This window comes from Bubalus bubalis, chromosome 2 (assembly GCF_019923935.1).
Source record: "Bubalus bubalis isolate 160015118507 breed Murrah chromosome 2, NDDB_SH_1, whole genome shotgun sequence".
In the NCBI taxonomy this organism is placed as follows: domain Eukaryota; kingdom Metazoa; phylum Chordata; class Mammalia; order Artiodactyla; family Bovidae; genus Bubalus; species Bubalus bubalis.
This window is the reverse complement of record NC_059158.1, coordinates 141,915,593-141,929,482: the sequence shown is the minus strand read 5'-3', so window position 1 is coordinate 141,929,482 and position 13,890 is coordinate 141,915,593. Positions and strand designations below refer to the sequence as shown.

General features: G+C 41.8%; 1 protein-coding gene across 1 annotated transcript; it reads right to left on the bottom strand.

Moving 5' to 3' along the window:
- Positions 1-3,979: 3,979 nt before the first annotated feature.
- Positions 3,980-11,852, bottom strand: LOC102394793 (caspase-10). Its single transcript, XM_025277996.3, has 5 exons — positions 11,674-11,852; positions 8,784-9,137; positions 7,142-7,235; positions 4,832-4,965; positions 3,980-4,190 (listed from the first exon to the last, which is right to left on the bottom strand). Exons 1-5 carry the CDS (start codon positions 11,736-11,738, stop codon positions 4,106-4,108), a joined length of 732 nt encoding a protein of 243 aa, XP_025133781.3. The 5' UTR covers positions 11,739-11,852; the 3' UTR covers positions 3,980-4,105.
- Positions 11,853-13,890: the final 2,038 nt, after the last annotated feature.

Sequence of the window (13,890 nt, the reverse complement as noted above, 5' to 3'; positions counted from 1 at the left end):
CTTGCCACAGGATGGCTCAGGACAATAAAAATTGAGCCAACAAAATTATCTCTGCCTTGGCAATGTTAATTATATCACCACCCCAGAAGCAACTACCACCGAAACTATAGCAGGTACTGGTTCCATGTATTTCTGTATCCCTTTTCAGATTTATCTATCTATGTAGATAGATAAATAGATAGCACATATCATGTCCCAGTTTGTGGCTCATTCTTTAGTTTTTCAACATTGTTTTGATGTGCTTAAAATAGTCTGGAGAAGAGAGTGTTCCTGCTTAGATAAATTCACAAATTATAGATCTAGAGTGGGTTAGTAAAGAAAAGGTAAGGCTTTTTTAAGAAATAGATCTGACCTTTCAGTTTGAGAGCATAGAAAATTCTTCCACAAAATTCTGGGCTTAAGGGAACACTGAGCTAACTCTGTGACATTTTTCATGTTCCTTTGCATATATTAGGGCTTTGGGTCATCTGGAAGGAGCTGAGGGTAGGCAGAAAAGGGGCGGGCTGGGGACCGCAGGGGCAGACATGCTGCACACTACAAAAATAATAAATCCTAACCTGGCCTTTCAAGTCATTCCAAAGAAGCAGCAGGAGAAGAGAATGGTTTATTGGGTATTTATCTTCATACATATGATTTACGGGCCCCAGATTTTACTGTGGACCAATGCAAACATTGGGCAGACCTGAGGATGTGAGCTCAAGAGGGATGCAGGGAGTGCTGGCAGTGCTCCTCACAGGTCTCATCTCACCCTCTTTAATCCCCCTGGGCTCCCCACCTTGCCCCCTACCTTCCCCTACCCCCATGAGCTTGCCAGCTGAGAGGGGATGCTTCTAAAGGTTCACATCTTTGTGTGAGGGACTATCTCAGGGACTGCCCTCTACTTGGAAGTTTTAAGTTCCCCCACCTGGGGCAGCTCTTAGCCAAGGATGGGGGGCTGAAAGAAGATGAAAGCCTGGCTCTCTAGCCCCTGGTAGAGTGGGACTCTACGGATGATTTCCAGTCGAGAGTTCTCCAGCCAGACCAGGCTGAGATAACAGAGGCCTGGCCTCAGTTTTACCCGCCTCCTCCGCTTCCCTATCCTGCTCCCCTCTTCCTACTGGTGTCTCAGGGAGCACTTCCTGAACAAACCTCGGGTGTCTCAGAGAGCACTTCCTGAGCAAACCTCGGGTGCCTCAGAGAGCACTTCCTGAGCAAACCTCGGGTGCCTCAGAGAGCACTTCCTGAGCAAACCTCGGGTGTCTCAGAGAGCCCTTCCTGAGCAAACAAGAATCCTCCACTCAGAGTTTACTTCTGAGCCTCCTACAGAAGATAGGCTTTGTGTTGGGGGGGGGGCGGGGGGGGGGGGGGGTCAGTTTTGTTTTTGTTTTGAAGGAAGGAGAAATTACGGCATGTTTTGTATCCTGAGGGGAATGATCTGGGAAGGACTGGGGGTAATGGAGATAGGAAGGAAGGTGTAGAGTGACAGCTTTGAGTAAGCAGGAAGGCACTGTCCCTATACAAGTCATTAACTCTTGGGAGTAACAAGGGCAGCTCACCCGTTGTTGACAGGAGAGAAATCAGCAAAGGAGGCTTAATGTGCAGATGGGCAGGGAGACTTGATGGTAGAAGGTGGAAGTCTCTTCCGATCCCTTTCCTTAAATTAATGAGACCGTCACATGAACGTGAGGGACGTGAGGATGATAGAGGTCTGAGCAGACCAAAGAAGGTGTAAAATAATCTGAGAAAGCAAAAGCCTGTCAGAACTAGGGAAGTGTCACAGGACTTCCAGGAGACACTGAACATCTCTTTGAGGTTTGTAGTCACTGGCTTTAAATGAGACCAGGTCTGCAATGTTGACCTGGTCTGTGGCTTTTTATACCAGCCACAGCCAAGAATTTTAGGACAAACATGGCGTGAACAGACTTATGGGATCAACCAGAGTTCGGATTCTAGAGTTTAGATTCTAAGGGCAAGGGTGTTGAGGGATGGTGCAAGAAAGTGAGTTTAATGATGACTCACAGAAAAAGAGGGAGAGAGGGAGGGAGGGGCAATGTTGGCATTGGAAAGATGGCAGACAGGGCCAGTGGACTGACTGGAGGCCCTGGTAGCACTGAAGACAGCTAGAGGGAGGGTCCCAGAGGAAGTGAGACCGAACGACTGAACAGGAAGAGGTGGTTGTCAGAGAGGGGCACACTTGAAATTGAGACTGGAATGGAAGTACAGATACTGGTAATGACAAGTGTTGTGGATTCTTGATTGACAGGTCATGGAGGTGAGACTCACTTAAAGGAGATAGGGAAGATCAAGGACAAATGCAGTGTGAAATAAAGGGAAAGTGTATGCCAAAACAAAATTATAAGTGAATGAACTCTCCTTTTTTATGTGTTCTTGTATTTCCCAAATATTCCACAATGAACATATATCACTATATAAACAGAAAAAAGTTATTAAGTAAAATCAGATACCACTCGGAAGTAAACAGGGAAATTTTTTCTTTATTTATTGGTAAGGCAATTACTACTATTTACAAGTGGTTGGTTCACAAAGTTCATAGAGTTATTCCCAGTCAAGAATTGTACCAATATTTCCAGGCACCTTAAACACACATTTTAAATAAGACCAAATGAGAGATGTGAGTGTCACAGTGTTGAGTGTATACTTTAAGAAATGCCTATTGTAAAACGCACCTATATTTGTATTTGTTGTATTTGCATTTGCAATAAGAAACCCTGAAATTATCTATGGGATAAAGAGGAGGGAGAATGGAACATTCAGTGGACAGAAATGGGGGCAAGACTCTTCTGGAACACTTTTTCATATTTTCTTGTCTTTGAACAATGTAAAGATAGCACCTGTTCAAAAATACACTTAAACAGTAAACTGTAATACAATCTAAAATTGTTAATAGAAAAACTTTCTTTTAAAATTTTGTATATGCAAAAGTTATGTTAAATACAATGTTTAAAATGCCAAATGGGTCTTTCTTTAAACAGGAAATTCCCTTAGTGTTTTTTAAAAAAGGTTCTACTTTCAGAAATTTAGTTTCTGCTTAAAGATATAAATATGTCACTTTTACCACATCTTTAAGAGCAAACGTCAGACTTTGGACAAGACTCAGATGCTGCCAGAAAAAAAAGTTAAAAAGAAAAACAACTTATCACATACAACATCTCACCAGAGGTATCCAGTTGAGAGGATGCACTGGAGCAGGTTTGATACAGATTAACCACTGGCCCTGACAATAAGCCTGAGAATTCCAAGCCATGGACCCTAATCTTCTATAGGGACCAGGGATCAGGTTGGTCCTCAGGGACCAACCCCGAGGACCCTGGCCGAGAGAGACGCTGTGTGCAGATTTCAGCCTAATTCAGGCCACATTTGAAGGGAGTCTTCCCATTTATGTGTTTTCAGGTGAAAGAAGCAACCAATTTTCTTCTTTGCTTTAGTTGGTTTGGTGTTCTGCATCTGAAACGTCCTGACCCCAACATGGAATTTAATACAGGATTGTAAGTTTTCTGCTCCCAGAGCAGCTGAATGTGTCTGTCTTCACATTGGGCTGTCATCTCCCAAGAGCCAATCCTGCTTGTGGCCCAAGAGAAGCAGCTCCTGCACAAACACCTTCCTTACACTAAGCAAGAAATGAGTGTGGCATGGACCAAATTTTAGGGGAGGACAGAGAGAGGGGCAGTGAAACACCATCTCATCATCAACCAATGTCCAAAACAAGCCTGTGCAGAGGGGACACAGAATTATAACAGTAGGTGGGCATATACAAGGGAAACTGAAGCTCAGTCAAGGCCACGGACAGTGGTTCTGAGCTAAAAGGAATCTTAAAATATACCCGGTCCCACCTTTTATTTCACAGATGCCCAAATCGAGGCCAATCTCTTTTTTCTCAGGGTGCACAATTAAATTCAAGACTACACTCCAAGGCTTCAGTAAAGAGAGCTTTTACTATTTAGACTTATCAGAAAGGAAAAAAAAAGACACAGAATCTGTGTTAGAAAACAGGGCAAGTTTTATTACTAGAATGAACTGCCACTGATTTCTATGATGCCTGGGAGGTTGGAAGCAATGACCAAAGGGTCTTTCAAGTCTAAGAACCAATCAAAACTCTCTTCCATGGTCACCATTTTTTCTGTGGTGCAAGCAACACTGCTTTTTTACGTAGTGTGAAAGCAGCCTGAAGCATCTGGTTTTTAATTTCACTTCTGGAAAACAAAAAAGAAATAAAATTCTTCTCTGATAGTAATATTTGAGAATATGAAAATTTTTATGACTTTCTAACAAACATATTCCTAGTATTGGTTGCTTACTCTGTGCCAGACATGCATTTTTAAGGAATTACATCATTTAATCCTAAAAAAAAAAAAAAAATCACAAAGCAAGTACAATTATTGTCCTCACTTTACAGATGGGAAAAGTGAGATATAGAGGAGCTGAGGAAAGGGCCTCTGAACCATTAATAAGTGGAATTCTGGCAATCTGACTCCATGCGTTCCACTTTTAATTCCTGTGCCATTCTGCCTCCTATTTTATGTCATTTCATTCAAAACCATTCTGTTATTTTCATTTCTATTTAAGAATCAGAAGAAGACATTTGTCTAAAACCACTTTCTCCCACTAGAATATAAGAGCCAAGAGGATAGGAGCTTTGCTCTATACCTTGCTGTAGCTCCAACTTCTAAAACTGTGCCTAGTACAAAGTATGCATTCAATAAACATGTGCTGAATGAGCAAATAGATTTCAAGAGAATATTATCAGAGTGATGAGTAAACATCATACATGGCCAATTGATTTGAGAATTCTCATGGTCTGGTGCAAACAAGCAAGCAAGCATAAGCTAGTTACCTCTCTCTTTTGTATTTATGTAGCTTTTCCATAAGGTTTGGCACAATTTTTTGGCAGAGATTCTCCAGTAATGTCACATTATCTTCATCTATTTTAGCTTGTTTCTCCAGACATGTCAAGAAACTTCTAGAGGTCTGCAAGAGAATCAATGAAGTCACTTTTACTTGCCTACTGATTATCCATTGCATTAATAAATAAGGCAGAGTATATATCCAGGAGGACCTAAATAGTATAGGGAAAGAGACAGTATAGAAACTGTAAGTCTCTATACAATCTATATCAATGTGTGTATGCGTGTTAGTCACTCAGTCATGTCCAACTTTTTGGGACCCCGTGGACTGTAACCCTCCAGGCTCCTGCCCATGGCATTTCCCATGCAAGAATACTGGAGTGGGGTGCCATTTCCTCCCTAGGGGATCTTCCTGACCCAGGGATACCACATACCAAATATACACAACTCACTAACTACTCAGAAACAATTTGATGAGTAAATGCTATTATTATCTCCATTTTAAAGATAAAATAACTGAGGCACAGAGAAATTCAGTAACTTGTCCAAGGTCACAGAGCCAGTAAGTGGCAGGGCACTAATTATGCAGTTTTGTAGCTCTAACAATGAGTAAGACTCAGTCCCCATTCCCGAGGATCCCACAGCCCATCTTTGGGATAAAGACTGAAGAGAGAAACAATGGAAAGTCACAAGAGGCTAAAATCCCTGAGGGCCCTGAAAAGGTGGTGGTGGTGGGGGGTGGGAGGTGGGGGAGGGACTCAAAGAGTATGGCCAAAACAGAGAATTAAACTGCAGATTAGTTAACCTACAGGTCTGACACCAGGAAACATATTTAATGGATTATTAAACATGGTCCTTGTTATACCTACCACATGTAAAACAGCTTCCACTCCTCAGTGATTTTTCTTTAAAAAAGAAATTATTAGGATTTCCCTGGCAGTCCCAGGGAAGAGTGGTTAAGACTTTTCGCTCCCAAGGCAGGGGGCAAGAATTTGATCCCTGGTCAGGGGAACTAAGATCCCACATGCCACACAGCACAGCCAAATAGTTTAAAAAAAAAAAAAGAGAGAAGAAATTATTTGTCCATAATAACCAGTTAGTCTGGAAAGAATGTGATATGGGAGGGCTACACTCAGGCTTTTCGCATGGGTGATGTGCTCATTTCTGAGTTGGACAGGGGAGCCATGGCTGCTCACTTGGTTCTACATTTTATAACTTCCATACATTTTACACATCTTTTTTGGGTGTTAATCAAATATTATATAACTTAAAACCTAATGAAAATAACAGTTGAATAACAAAATTAATGTTTTAGGGTAAAATTTGAAAATTGGCCCCTTCCCAAATTAAATAACTGGCTTGTCACAAGCTGTTAGAAACTCAAAAAATAAAAAAGTTCTGTGGCCTGGAAGAGATATGTACAGTTACCTTCCAGCCCTTAATTATGATCAACCTAACAAGCATATCAGCGGACAGCATTATGTTAATATTTTAAAAATTACTATTGGCTCCAAGCTCCTGTACAACCCTGTAGAAAGAACACCCTCAAACATTCGTCTCATTTGATTTTCACAAAACTCTTCATGGAAGACACTGAAGAGTCTACTGAAGAGGATAGTCTCCCTCAAAAACCTCAACAAATGGAAGTGATGAACAACGGAATCCCACTCTGCCATTAGCTACCACCTCCTCATTCCTCTGTGGTGCCCTGCACAGTTCTGTGTCATAAGACACAGTGAATGCCCATAGCAGTCAATCATTTACTGCATGGTTACTACGTGCAAAGGGCTTCGCTGATGGCTTAGTGCTAAAGAATCTGCCTGCACCGTAGGAGACGATGTTCGATCCCTGGTTTGGGAAGATCCCCTGGAGGAGGGCATGACAACACACTCTAGTTTTCTTCCTTGGAGAATCCCATGGACAGAGGAGCCTGGCAGGCTACAGTACAAAGGCTGGCAAAGAGTTGGACATGACTGAAGGGACTTAGCATGCACACACGTACTATATACGTGCAAAATATAGGCCCCAGCTAATAGTTTATGTACATTATTTCATCTAATCCTCTTCACAGTCCTGGAAGGAAGTAGTATAATTGTCTATAATAGGCTGTATTAGAAAATGGAGACTCAGAAACGTTCAGTCACTTGCCCCACATTCAGGAGTTAGTCTAGAACTAGACTCCAGGCACATCACAATCCATGTTTCTAACCCTTGTTTAATACTGTCGCCCTTTCCAACATCATCCCAAGCACTGATTAAGGCAATGTTCACAAAGATCCCATCGGGTATGGCTCACTCACCATCTGGACATTTGGAATTGACTCATTCAGAAGGAAGATCATGCTCTGGAGGTTCTCTGAGCTGATGCCTTCTGACAGTTCATAGAGCAGGTTTCTAAGACATAGACCAAAGAGACAAATTAAAGCCTCACACTTGCAGAGGACAGGCAGAAAATGGAGAGCTTTTATCAAACGTTATCTCTCATTTGAATAATCACAGCCCTGTGAGTAGACAACTATTAATCTCATTTTATAGATTTAAAAACAGAAACTTTTAGTATTTCAATTTGACCTATTCGACTATGAGCCTTGTTAATAACAGTGAGCCTTGTTGATTCCAGGTCCAGTGCTGTTCACATCCCACTAAGAAGGTGTAGAACACCATTGTGGCATGCCCACCCTTCTCCAGACTCCATTCCAGAAATCAGGCTTTCTTTATAGGCCCTCATCAGGGAGCACCCAATGCCAGTGAATATGAAGTTCACTTACAGAAAGGAAACTATCCCAGCTTCTGGAAAGCCATACACTCAACAATTGGAAAAACTGAATTTAGGAACTTCCCTGGCAGTCCAGTGTTGGGCATAGGTATAATCCCTGGTGGAGGAACTAAGAGCCTACCTACCAGGCCGTGTGGCCAAAAAAAAAAAAGAAAAACTGAATACTTCATTCACATATTAACAGCTCTGTATGCCCAAGACCATTCCTCAGCTTTTTAACCAACAGAATGGAGATAATAATTTCCAGAATTCTCTCACTGACCCAAGGGTCGCTCAGGTTCTAGGAGTCAGTTCGAGCATTAAGACCTGAAGCATTCTAATCGTCCAAGCTATAAAATAATATCACAAAGGCTCCTCCTTGTGAGGTTGTTTGATGTAGATACTATGTCAGTGGACAGTTTATAACAGTGTTGCCTCAGGTGTGTTGCCTTTATTTTACCTCTTTGGGCAAAATGCCTATATTTTACCTGTCCAGGTTTCACCCCCAAATTGGGCAAATTGGACATGGCATAAATGATGTCCCTCCCTACCCTAGAGACACATCTCCTTTTTCATTTTGTCAATTTGGCTCCAAGTGTGCTTCCCTGGTAGCTCAGCTTGTAAAGAATCTGCCTGCAATGTGGGAGACCTGGGTTCAGTCCCTGAGTTGGGAAGATCCCCTGGAAGAGGGCATGGCAACCTGCTCTTGTATTCTTACATAGGGAATCCCCATGGACAAAGGAGCCAGGCGGGCTACAGTCCACGGGGTCAATAAGAGTAGGACATGACTGAGCGACTAAGCACATGTATTACTCTCTTTTCGAATGGCAGACATACCAGTGACTCACAGGAGGGAGGAGGCTGAGAGCACCCACGTTGACAAACAGGAAGGCTGGAGGTGGGGCCTGCTGCCTGGAGCTGGGCCTCCTTCCTCAGTGAGAAGCAAAACAAAAGGAGGCCCCTCTCAGGCCCCGAGCTGGGTTTCAAAGCTTTGTTGCCCTCCCAGCCTCCCTTCTCATTAGCACCTGAAGCTGAGAAATCTCCTGGTTTAGAATCACCATACCATCCAAGGAGGTAGATAAGGGGGGAAAAAAGCTTCAAATTGAATTCATTTTTAATCTTAAGATTAAAGACCTTAACCCCTGCCTTTCAAAGCCCAATGGCCCTGCCATGTTGATCTTGATCACCTGAAGTGAGAGACCCTGCGGCGGGTTTGCAGCCAACATTCCACCTGCTCCTTGGTGTAGTCAAGGTGCTTCAGCAGGATCTTCTGCTCTATGATGTAGAGGAGCTCTGCTAGGAAGAAGGGGTCTTCCTCACTCAGCAGCTCCTGTTGCAGCAGGTACTCAAAAATATCCAAGGCTCTGCTGCACTTTTCCAGTTTTCCGAAGGTGATGTAGTCTTGGCAGAGAAACTTCAAGCACTCCACGTCTCGATCCTCCAGGGACAAGTCAATAATCAGAAGCTTCTCTCGAAAGTTCACTCGCTGGTTATCATCTAAAGTGGAATACAAACTTTGGCTTGGTGATGCCATGACCTGCCTGAAAGATATAAGGAGGTGGAGGTCACAGGTTAGAGAATGAGGATAACCTAGCACCCCAACTTCCCAGGCCCTCTCTCAGTTTTAACCTTCTCTGTTTCAGGCCTTAGACTTCTCTACAAGTGTTGAAAGATGAAATTCACTGGGAGGTCACTTCAAAAACCTATAGCCCAGAAAACTTGATTCAAACACTGTTAACCCTTTTAGGAGGTCTGGAGAGAGCTTTCATTGGAACTCAGTTGACCCTGAGTTCTCCCAAATCAAAATGTCCCCAGTGGGAGAGTTAGGTCTATTTGGTGGGAATTATTAGGACTTCAAGCCCAGGAGACAGCATCTCAGGTGACCCTGAGAGAACTGTTTGAGGAGTAGGTGGGGGTTGGTGGGGGGTGGGGGGTGGGTTGAGTGGGGAAGGAGCCAGGTTATATATTACTATATATATATATATATATATAATATACATATAGGCTATATATATTATATATTCCATAATATTCTATTATAGAATAGAAGTTTGCAGCAAGGGACAGGTAATCTGAATATTAAAAGATTATTATTAATTAAGGAAAACCAGTTATTTTTCATTAAAGGATTTAGTGCCCTTCTATGTATAGGAATATACAAACATCTGGGTTCCCTGAATTCATTCCTTTCATATGCATCTCAGCTATCTGGGGCCAAATCCTGCTTCTTAATTGTTCACATCCTTAATTCTTCATTCACCATAAGGGGTGGCAAACTTTCTCCCACACATCCCCCGACACACACCCACACATCCAGCTCCTCAGCGCTTACTGGGGAAGTGGCTGATGGCTGCCAAATAGAGGTATTGTTCTACTTGGGCTCAGAAATTTACATTTGGAAGGTTGAAATCCCAGATGGCTGTGATATTGTTTCCTGGTATAGCAGGAAATATTAATATTTCATTTCACAGTCCCTCTCCATGGTGGGAAATTCGACCATATTGGGAGACATTTCAAGACCATCTTTTCGTCCCACTGTGCTGAGAGGCTCATCCCAGATCAGGTGAAAATTCTTATTGATATGTCACTCTAGGTGTTAGTTTCTGGATTAGGCCCATTGATAGATAATAAAAGATTCTCTGGATCCTCTGTCTTCTAACCTATTAGGATCCAGGAGATATTTCCCTCGTTGCTTCTTCCCATACCTAGAATCACACTATTACAATTATTCTATGTTATAAATGTAACCTATTTCTTTAAGATGTTTAGCTATCATTAATTTGGCCTAGCCTGGTTACACAGTGTATAATGCAAGAAGACCCTTATAAAGTAGACAGATTACAAGTAATATAGCTAATAAAGTTATTAAAGTTACAAATAGGAATTTAAACCATGAGCTTCCAGAACCAAACTATCTTCCCAAAAGATTACCAAGGTTAGGAAGTGGACCATCTAAGGCAGTAATCTGATTTTTCATGTGACTCATTAAATGTGTTACCCTAGAAGATTCACCTGGTATGCAAACACAACATTAGTTTGAATGATGGCACAAGTGCTCCCTTGAGATGCTGTTAAGTTTATCAAGGGCCACACAATTTTATAAGACAGCTTTACTCATAATAGATACCTCAAAATTTAGAAAGCTAATAAACTGGTTGCTATCATTTAAGGCCTTTTAAGTGAATTCTGTTAAGGCTTTAGTGTGAGAAATAACTTTTTCCAATCCTACTGAGAGCACAAAAATAGCTGCTAAGTGAAATACAGATCTCTTGGTCCATCAGGCTCATATTGATGGTAAATTTGCTGGAGTAACATCTAAATTTGTACGTAAGTGGACTTGAGCCCAAGGGAATCCTAAAGTACACCTTTCTAGCCATCCTGTTGGAAGCCAGGGCCAGAGATTGGTCCCACAAAGCCACTAAGTCCCATTAGCCGCCACCCAGTATATTTCTGGTCGTCTGACCCAATCTGTTCCGTACCAATCACTATCTTTAAGAGAAATAATATATGATACACTGGCAATTTTCATAAGGCATCCAGCCTAATTTTTTAGTGTTATAATGCTGATTATCTTTAGTATGATTTAATTGTTCCCAGATTGGGGGGCCTTTAGGCTTAGATGACTAGAGCCTGGTATTAGCCAGATAAACCCAACCCATAACTGAGGAAGTGTCCTTCCTAACAGTCTAGAGTTAACATTTTTTGACTGAAATGTAGCTTCTTCTTCCAGTTGAGCTTGAGTAACCTTAAGGGAAAATTCATATTTATGGCCAGGGTCAGAATATGCATGTTAGTTTGGCCAAGTAAGTGGGTCCCATTGAGCGATATCAGTAGTAACCCAGATCAAACTATAATTCTTTTTTTCTAAAATAAACTTTCTAAGAGCCATCCAGTCAGAGCCTTGTGGGGAGAAACCCACCAAGATAAACCAGCGGTACTGGATGCAGGTAATTGACCACAAACCCAACAATTTAATTGATTTCTAAAATTTTCATAAGAGACGGCCCATGATGCAAAAAGATTTGATTCATGTGCAAGTCCAAGAAATCAACAAGAAAATGTAATGAACAATCATACCTGTCAGGTCTAGCATCTTGGCACAGCTGTCTGCTTCTGACGTTGTCTTCTGATCGTTCTGGCATTGGTACTTTATTATTACCAGAGCACTGCTTTGAGATGACTCTGAGCTCACCAATTGTCTCTACAAGCCAGTCTGATACAGAAGCCCTTTTTAGGGGAGAAAGATGAATCCAAGTGTCAATTTACTTCAGTTTTGCTGTACATGAGCTTGTTAAAAGAACCTGGTAAGGCCCCTTCCATCTAGGTTGGAGAGAGTCCTTTAAATGACATCTTTTCCAATATACATAATCTCCTGGTTGTAAGTCATAGGACATCTGATCTTCATTCGAAGATAGATTACTGTGATAAACTTTGGAAACAAGTTTGGAAGGATCTACCAATAATTTGATTAAACACTTGCAATATTGTAATATATCTGCCTTTAGTAATGTAGGATCATATGATCCTTCATCCAATCTCATTTGTCTCCCTGTAATAATCTCAAGGGGAGAGAAATGATGTTTGCCAAAATTAGTGGATCTGAGGTTGAGGAGGGCCAATGGAAGAGCCTTAGGTGAGCATAAGGAATAAGCATCTGTAATTTTAGCCAACTGATTTTTAATTGTTCCATTTGCATTTCTATTAACCCAGAAGACAGGGGGTGATAGGTACAATGGAAGTATTGCATAATTGGACAAATTTTACAAGCTTCCTTAACAATTTGTCCAGTAAAATGAGTTCCTCTGTCACTATGTAGTTCTGAGGGGATTCCCCAAATGGGAACCACTCTTTCTAAAAGCAGCTTCTCTGCCGATTGTGCCATGGCCCTTCTCCTTGGGAATGCCTCAACCCAGTGTGAAAACACACAGATCATAACAAGAACATGTTGATAACCTTGCAGGGGAGGCATCTGTATAAAACCTATCCTGCCACATTTCCAAAGGGCCTGTAGGCAACGGAAAACTCCCCTGAGAACTTGTGCAATGGCTCTCCTGGATTATATTTTGGACATGCACTGCATCCTGAATAGATCTTCCCAAGCTGTAGTAGAAGAAGGTTTCCAAAAATATTGTTTACCCCATAACACCATCTTATTTGGGTTCCAATGAGTTAACTCATGAATATATTGTAAAACAGGATACTGAGCTCCAAACAGAAGGACAGGCTTCCTGTTTGGACCTATCTACAGCTCTCTTTTAGGGTTGAATCTTCCTCCTTTCTGTATCTAGGTGTATTTTTCCTTGTCTGGTGCTGTTCTCCGAAATCTTAATAACATGCTAGAGAGGTTACTGGGAGACTGAAAGGGAAAGGCAGTAGTTAGTTGGTCGTGAATAATTTGAGAGGCTGCTGCCTTGCCGGCGTGATTAGCTAAAGTTTCTTTTTGCCTCGGCAGTGTCGGTCCTTGAATGGCCTGACACCTTAATAATATCAAGCACATTTGGTAGCGGAAATGCATCTCATAACTCCACTATTTGTTTCCCATTTTTGATAGGCTGTCCTGAGGATGTTAGAAACCCTCTTTGTTTCCGAAGTATACCAAAATCATATGCCACTCCAAAAGCATAGTGGCTCTCCTTGTAGATATTGACAGATCTTCCTTTTGCCAACTGACAGGCTCTGGTTAGTGCTATTAACTCAGCCTGTCGAGTGGAAGAGACATTAGGCAAATGACCATTTTCAAAGATAGACAGACACTGGGGAAACAACAGCATAGCCAGCCTGGTATTTTCCATGAGGTCCTTGTAAATATAAACTGTCAGTGAATAATATAAAATCAGGATTATCCACTGGACTCTCTTCAAAGTCAATCCTAGGGGATAAAAGATTGTCAGTTAAAGCAATACAATCATGCTTTGCATTATCCAATTTTTCTGGGAGCAAGGTAGCTGCATTGTTTGTTACACCTGTGGAGAGTTATATTTGGTGAGAGCAGGACAATCTCATGAGAGATTAATCGACTTGCTGAATAATGCTGTGTGTGAGGAGAGTTTAGTCAGGCTTCCACAGAGTGTGGAACAAAGACAGTGAGAGGGTGATTCATAACTATCTCCTCTGTGGTTTGACAGATCAGAGCTCTTGCAGTGATAGCTCAGAGATAAAGAGAAAGGCCCTTGGCTGCTGCATCTAGCTGTGTATCCTATTTGTCGATAGTGGCTACTGTGCTGTTGGGTTAATACTCCTAGTGCAGTTCCCTTGTTTTCATGGACAAAGAGGAAAAAGGGTAAATCATAATTT

Excerpts from the sequence above, each read along its gene's own strand:
- LOC102394793 (XM_025277996.3), bottom strand. The coding sequence starts at position 11,738 with ATGCCAGAACGATCAGAAGACAACGTCAGAAGCAGACAGCTGTGCCAA. Across the intron at positions 4,966-7,141 it reads CAATTCCAAATGTCCAGATG|ACCTCTAGAAGTTTCTTGAC; the intron begins GTGAGTGAGCCA and ends ATTCTCTTGCAG. Across the intron at positions 4,191-4,831 it reads CATAAATACAAAAGAGAGAG|AAGTGAAATTAAAAACCAGA; the intron begins GTAACTAGCTTA and ends TTTGTTTTCCAG.